The 7,500-nt window shown below is 42.6% G+C and overlaps 1 protein-coding gene across 4 annotated transcripts in view; it reads right to left on the bottom strand.

The window, feature by feature from the left end:
* LOC147022961 (uncharacterized) overlaps nt 1-7,500 on the bottom strand; it is a 22,511-nt gene that overhangs the window by 1,582 nt on the left and 13,429 nt on the right. For 2 of the 4 annotated variants that reach the window (XM_085887922.1, XM_085887918.1), the window contains exons 2-3: nt 5,036-5,174; nt 1,048-1,187 (exon numbers count right to left, since the gene is read on the bottom strand). In XM_085887922.1, coding sequence (XP_085744048.1) covers nt 1,048-1,187; nt 5,036-5,174 — 279 coding nt within the window. Of the gene's footprint in view, nt 1-1,047; nt 1,204-5,035; nt 5,175-7,500 lie in introns of all 4 variants that reach the window. The other 2 variants (XM_085887920.1, XM_085887919.1) reach the window with 2 other exon arrangements.

Here is a 7,500-nt window from a genome sequence, read left to right as displayed (position 1 = left end):
CGGTTTAGCAGTACCAGTACTTTGGAAAATTGTACGGAATCTTCTCCCGATCACGCATGCACAGAGAGGAGTGAGATAATTGGTTTAGTCATCTGCTTTTCTGACAGTCAACCAAAATTGAAAATCATTCTAAACAGGCAACTTGTTATCCTTTAAAGGATATCACATAGGACACAAACAACAGGCACGAATAACTAATATAACATGTTAAATAAGGTGGTGTAAAAGATGGCGGTCAATGCAGATGCAGATCAACGGTGGTAAACTTCATGAAGTTTTTTTGCTACAACCTTTAAAATATTTATTTATATATTATATCATTGAATTTTATATACTTGAACACTGTCAAACTCAAATTGCCTTATTGGCACTTTCAAAACCCTTAAGCATTACTTGGACAAAACATTATGGAATTTTGCTTCATCACAACCAATCAAATTTGCTGCTCGTAGAACCTTCCAATGTCCTTTTTCCTCAAAACTTCATGGGGGTAAGGTATTCTATGAACTCTCTAGTTCAAAATTCTACTATTTTTAAACATAGGAGCACTTGCACATCAATGGGCTTCATTGATGTTTGAATGTGCTTGATACAACTTAGATATTATTTAAAAGAAATTCCTTGTAGATCTAGTTTTTCTTCGAATTTGTGACCAGTGTTTACCCATGTCATCACCTTAATGACCCAGCAATAAGTGGCGAAAAGTATCCGTGTTGCTCAAACTCGACTCGCATTCGTGCATTGGAAAAAGTGCTCAAAAAGGAAAGTCAATGGTTCATGTGGACCAGCTATCAAACTTTTTCACGAGATGAGCGCTACCTTGCTACAGCTGACTTATTGGTTGTATACAAGCTACTGCGATTAAAAGCACGGATGCCATTTGGTCACTCATTTGACGACCGTGCACTCGGCTTCAGCAAATCGATACTAAACAATATCAGTTGCATTAGCAATTGCGCATTGATCAACAGCAGAAATTTTCGATGTGGCAATCACCATTGCTTATGAGTTAAATGAGAAGAGGATCCCATCACAGCACAAACTTACCCATTGCAGACAATGACGGAATCAAATCTCTCTGTCGTCCGATGTTGTTTCCTCAGGTCCAGAGTCGTGACCTCCCAAGTCACCTCACTCCCTGTTTTTTCCTTCATAACAGGCTTCACCAATTCGACAAATGTCTCAAACTGCAAGAAATAACACCTGACAAAATGATCAGCACAAAACATTCGAAACTCTGTTTGTTATGAAAACATATTGAACTAGAAGGGGAGCACTCGGGAGAGTGCAAAACCTCCGCCGCCAATACTGCTGGGTCACTCAAGTGAACCTTATATCTTATTCTTTAAATATGATGTCAACAGTGCTGACAGAGTTATAGTTCTTTTCTCCATTTTTTTTTTGGGGGGGGGGGGGGTTTGGAAATGACTTAAAACGTGTAGAAATGCAAAAAAAAGAAATCGAAATTTTGTTGAAAAAAAAGTTGAAAATTTTTTTTTTCTCTAAACAATTTTTTTGGGGGGGGGGGTTGGAAATCACTCAAAACATGTAGAAATGCAAAAAAAAAATTTTCTCCAACAATTTTTTTTGGGGGGGGGGGACCAAGTCCAAAATTTAATGGCATGATCCTTGGACCATACCTAACCCCCTCCCCCCCCACCAAGTTTCGTCAAAATCCGTCGAGGAGTTTTTCCGGAATACTGTTTATAAACAAACAAACAAACAAACAAACAGAAAGGGATGAAAACAGTAACCTCCATCCATCTTCGAAGATGGCGGAGGTTAATGAAAAGTTGGAGTTCCCTTGGTGAAAAATGTCACGAGTGAGCATTTCTGTCACAGGAAAGGGTAGCTTGTCAATTAAGGGAACTTTGCAGTTGTCGGTCTCATCTTCACTCACCAAATCCTGATGAAACTGGCAGGCAGTAATGAGGGAAGTTGTGAACCACGGGGAAATTATTTTGCAAAATATAAACTGATACCGGCTCGACAAATTAAACGTTCTTGTGGGAGATTCAATGGGATCTCAAACATCCGCAAATGAAGTGCTGAAAAAGTGACAGCTGGATTTCAGTTCACTAAGAAAATGGCATATTTTCCAACAAGATATCCCAAGTATGAAAATGGCACACCTGCCGTTTTGGAAACCTCGAAATGCGAAATTGTGATGCAGATTTCTGTTTTTAAATAGTTTTGCATCTGGAGCTTTCCAATATCAAAATGTAAGGATTACTGGATTCATTTCAGATTCAGACAGATTCCAAAGTAGAGTCAAAGTGCAAGCAAAGGATGACAATGGGAAATTCACCTTTCGTGGGTGAGTTCATTTTTGTGACCCCGTGAAACCCAGAAAAGCCGATGGCTGCTGTGTTAAGTCTGTGTGTGTTGGTTCTTCAGGTTGAAATACTGCCATTTGTCAACAGAGCATTCTCATGTTTCTACTGATAATATTATTATGGATCTGGTCCAAAGGGGTAAATGGGGATTAGATTATAATAGTTATTTCACAGTGCCTGTCACAACAGTATAAGTAAGGGTAACAAGAAAAAGAGCAATCAGAGTTTGCAGCCCCTTGCCAGGGCTTGTTTTGTGTGGTGTATTTTTTTGTGGCATTTGTGTGCTCTGGTGTGTTACATAATTACGAAGAGACATAATTAAAACTGCCACTTAATAACTGCTGGCAGTGATGATCAGGTACCAAGATGTCCCGCTTTGATGCAACCCCACTTTGATTGGACACCTGACCCTGACCCATGACAATTATTTTATTACTTTTCAATTGAATTCAGAATGGGATTAAATAAATTCAATTCAGATCGAATGGAAGACAAAATAGGTACAGTCCTGTATTGGAGTCATCAGAAGGAACCCAAACAATGAAAAGCAAAGATGGAGTCATCAGGAGGAACCTGGATAGGATTCGCATTTCAGCAACTGATACTCTACCCTCAAACCCATCCAGGCACAGCGAAGTAAGCCTTATTCAAAAAACAAAGAAAAAAAAACAAAAAAAAAACACCACATCAAAATATTAAATCATTCTGGCTGCCAAACCATGTGTCCGATCAAGTCGAAATACAAAACATGTATTCCCCCATCTCCATTAGATAATAATTGTGAATTTTCACATCAAATGATTAAGCGGTTCCAGAGAAAACATTATTTAATATTTTCTTAAATCCAATATGGCTGCCACACCATGTGACCTATGACATCATGTGTGTGAAGCTTTTGTTCCTCATGGATAGGCAGTCATATGTGTGAAGTTATGCCTTGATCTATTCAGCCATTTCAGAGAAGATTTTTGAAGTTAAAAAAACAAAACAATCTGGCTGCTGAATCACGTGACCGATGACGTCATCAAAAATTTTTTTGTGGACCATTTTATCCCAAGATGACGCTCAATTTTCCTACTGATCGGATGTAGCATTCTACGTATGCAATTATGACATCATAACGAAGGCACATATGACATCATAAAAATCACACATTCCTCATGAGGAGTAATTGCTATGGACCAAGTTTCAATTTTTTTCCTTGGTGCGGTTTCAGAGATACAGAGGTCCAGAATTTTTCCGTTTTTCCAACATGACTGCCACATCACGTGACCAATGATGTCATAGTTATTATTAAAACATTCTACATGAGTTGTCGCACCAATGTCTCAATCCGACAAGTGGTTGTGGAGAAAAACACAAGTTCTCTGCAAACAAACAAACAAATAGACAAACAAGCAGTCATAGACTGGTACTTACGAAATCGTCAACTTGACCTCTGACCTTATCTAATAAAAGCTGTCTCCGGAGAAGGTAACGACGCAAACCAGAAGTTTCAACAATGATTCTGTACCAAACCATCAAAAATCGAATGTTTGACCTCACTGTGACCTTGACCTTTGACCGATTTTGACCAAAATCTAATCAGCGCAAGCCATCGCCCTCCTGAATCACGTGGTGTAATTTGACATTGGTAGCTTCTTCTGTTCTCGAGTTATAACTTTTTTTGGGATGTTTGACCTCACTGTGACCTTGACCTTTGACCGATTTTGACCAAAATCTAATCAGCGCAAGCCATCACCGTCCTGAATCACGTGGTGTAATTTGACATTGGTAGCTTCTTCCGTTCTCGAGTTATCGTGCCTATAAACAAACAAACAAACAAACACACACATACAAACAAACAGAATGGAACTGATCAATATACTTACGAAATAATTAGATTTCGTAAGTAACAAACATACCCAAATGCAATTCCCTCTCCTCCAGCGAGGGTAATAAGTGTATGAAAGGCAGTGTTGAGTTTTAGTGAAGTTCCTTTCGTCTTCCCTCCCAGCCTGTTCGTGTCTGCACACCCATTGTTGCCCCACCTTGGTGTTTATTGTGGTTTTCCCAATTGTAATCTGTCATAATGTTTTTTTCCTTCGATAATAAATGGCAGCTGAGTGGACCCAAGACCGCAAAGGGCGGTAGTGTACTTATGGTGTCAGGCAGCCACTTGGGATGGAGCCTGCAGAACTAGGAACACACGCGACGGGGGAAGGGCAGTGCCCCAGAGAACAGCCAATCACCGTGTTTATATAAGATACTAGATGACCCGTGAACCCGTTGGGTTCCCGTTGTGACAGCGGTTGATAAAAAAAAATCATTAAAAAAAAGATAGCTCCAGCGAACTATACCGCTGAGGTTGTTTGCACTGATCAAATAATCCCGAAGAGTACTTGACTGAATCAGGAACTGATTTTTGAATAATTTTTTCGTTGCCCGATTTGAACGAAACTTGATACTGCACACTATAGGGGAATGTTGAGTAAGGTAGCCATACAATTTTTGCGCTATCGTGTACCGTTTTGGCTGTATTTCGGGAACATACATACATACATACATACACATATACATATATACAAGATGAGAGTTTTAGTAATCTATAGATTTAGGGAAAGGAAAGTGGTAATAAATGGGAGGAGGTTGAAAGGAGAGGAAAAATTCACATTTTTCATGTGGAGTATGCAGTGGGCATATTATGCCAGATGAAATACCTTGATCTGTGGCCGTATGTTATAATGATCAGTGTAAGCTTCCAGGTATGTCTGCACATCAGTGTGAGGTACAAAAGAAGGTAGTTGAGGGTTGAAAGGGAATCCAGGGAATGCCATGATTTCCTTTGGCAAGTTGGTCCTGGAAAAACATTTTTAAAATTGCAAAAACACTAATTTCCTAATGGCAGATCAATGGACTCTGTTAACTTGAGAAGGCATGAGAGATAAGCAAGTAAGGGATATGATAGTGAAGGACCAAATCTTTGTATCCCACTCCATAAAATAAGACATTTTGTATTTCTTTTGTACATTAGACCAATGCTAAGCTTTCCTTTTACCCTACTGTTGTAGACTTGAACTAAGCCTGGATGTGGGGATTTATACAAGGAAGGAGTTACTGGAAGAAAGTGTGTGACCTGGAGGGACTGAGAGCCAAAAGAGCAGGGAAAGTTGACCTTTTGGTCAATGTTGATCTCAAAAATAATTGGCTGGTTGAATTAGGTGACCTAATATATATATATATATATATATATATATATATATATATATATATATATATATATATATATATATATATATATATATATATATATATATATATATATATATATTGTTGCTGATTCGCGCCCGCCGGCGTGCGAACGGCCACGTAACTCGAATCGCGGCACGTCGCCCACCGGACGGACAATCCAGTCGTGACCCTCTCGGACTAACGCCGGGAACCAGTCACGGGTGGACCTTTCGGTCTCACCGCGATCGAGCCAATCGGCCCCCGCGTGGGATAGGGTTGCTCGCCAAATTCGACCTACCTAAGTACCCACACGGAGGGTAGACCGGGCGATCGCACCTCGCCGCAGGTCGACTTCGGACACGGGCCACTTAAGCGACCCGTTCCGTACTATCGGGATAACCGAGCGGTGTTATTCGTCGGCCTCGACGGTTCGATTAATTATCGGGTGTCTTAGCCCACGACCAACCCTTTACGTGAAGCAAGATGGGGATTCAATGAAAGAAATGACGAAGCGAAGCGGGAAAACAGTTCAACAATAAGCACATTTATTTCGCGATGAACGGAAAGCACACATATACAATTCCACCAAAAGCACATGTAAAAGAAGAAGACAAAAAGCAAATGCAACAATGCAGATCTATCCGACTACCGGGCACTCGGCAACACTTATACAATTTTACTTCACAGACGGCGCCGACAACACATATTCTCAAAGCAAAAGAAAAGAGAACCACCCTCCAGGATGAGGGGGGTAGGCGGGCCTGGGGCCAATACCGTGTCGGGCATACCCGTCTGATGATGAGACGCGAAGTGGCGGTGGTGCCTCAACTCCGCGGGCCTCGCGGACAGTGTCTGGTAGGGGGTGGGAAGGGGGCCCCCTTTTGTCGCACTATCTCAGCGCGGGGGGAAACAGGAGGGGGTTGCTGATGCTCGGGGAAAGGAGGATTTCACAAAATCTCGGGTCCCGTGACGAGCGTCTCCACCACGACCTCGGTCGCGCCGCCGGCCTCTCCCTCCGCAGTTCCCCGAATCCGACGCGAGCACCCCCTCAACCGCCTTCGCCGCCGCCGCCTCCACAGCTTCGTCCGATCGCCCTCTCCGTCTCCTCTCTTGACTCGTCCCAACTCTTCACTGGCTCCGCGAACTCCCAACTGCGAACTGCCCTGCGAACTGCTCCTTCAACTCAACTCTTCCTCCGCTTCCAACTCAACTCGTCTGACGAACGCAGTTGTTTTTATAAGCCCCGTGGCTTCGCTCTTTCATCTTTGACCCTCTGCCTCCGACCTTTCACCTCGCTCCCTATTGGCCCGAGGAAAAGTGGGCGTGAATGCTTTTTGATCCATGAATTTGCATATAGCGACCGCCCTCCAACGCCCTGGAGGCGGGGCCAAATCGCCCCTCGCTCACCGATTGGACGGAACAAAAGTGGGCGTGAGTCGTTTTTGATCCGTTTTTCTGCGGAAAATCCGTGATGTTTTTGAACAGGCTGCTCGGTGCGCGCCCCGCACGAGTCCAGCATCGGTGCCCACGAGTGGCGCGAGATGACGGTGATGCGATGGTGGCGAGTTGTGACGGTAAAGGTCGTGGCGGTTGTGGTGAAGCGGCGTTGTGGCTGGTGGTTGTTGTTGTGAAGTGGCGTTGTGGTTGGTGGTTGTTGTTGTGATGGCTGTTGAGACGTGGTTGGTGGTTGTAATAATGGCGGCTGGTCCAAAATAAAGATAGTAAAAGAAAAATGGCTATCCTGAAGAGTCGCAGCCCTCATGAATGACATTTATTCCCTCTAGACAACGGGTTTGGGCCTAACTACACATATACTTACCGAGATATCTCACCTAAGGGACCTGAATGGTGGTTTGCGAATTTGGTCAACCACAACAATATATATATATATATATATTAGGGTAGTCCAAAAACAGCAAAAAAATATAAAAATTCAGACATCTCCACAAGCCTT

The sequence above is a fragment of the Eptatretus burgeri genome, chromosome 7 (genome assembly GCF_056783735.1).
Source record: "Eptatretus burgeri isolate ZD-2024b chromosome 7, Ebu_testis_v1, whole genome shotgun sequence".
In the NCBI taxonomy this organism is placed as follows: Eukaryota; Metazoa; Chordata; class Myxini; order Myxiniformes; family Myxinidae; genus Eptatretus; species Eptatretus burgeri.
Note: the sequence above shows the minus strand (reverse complement) of the source record. Positions and strands in the feature narration are given on the sequence as shown.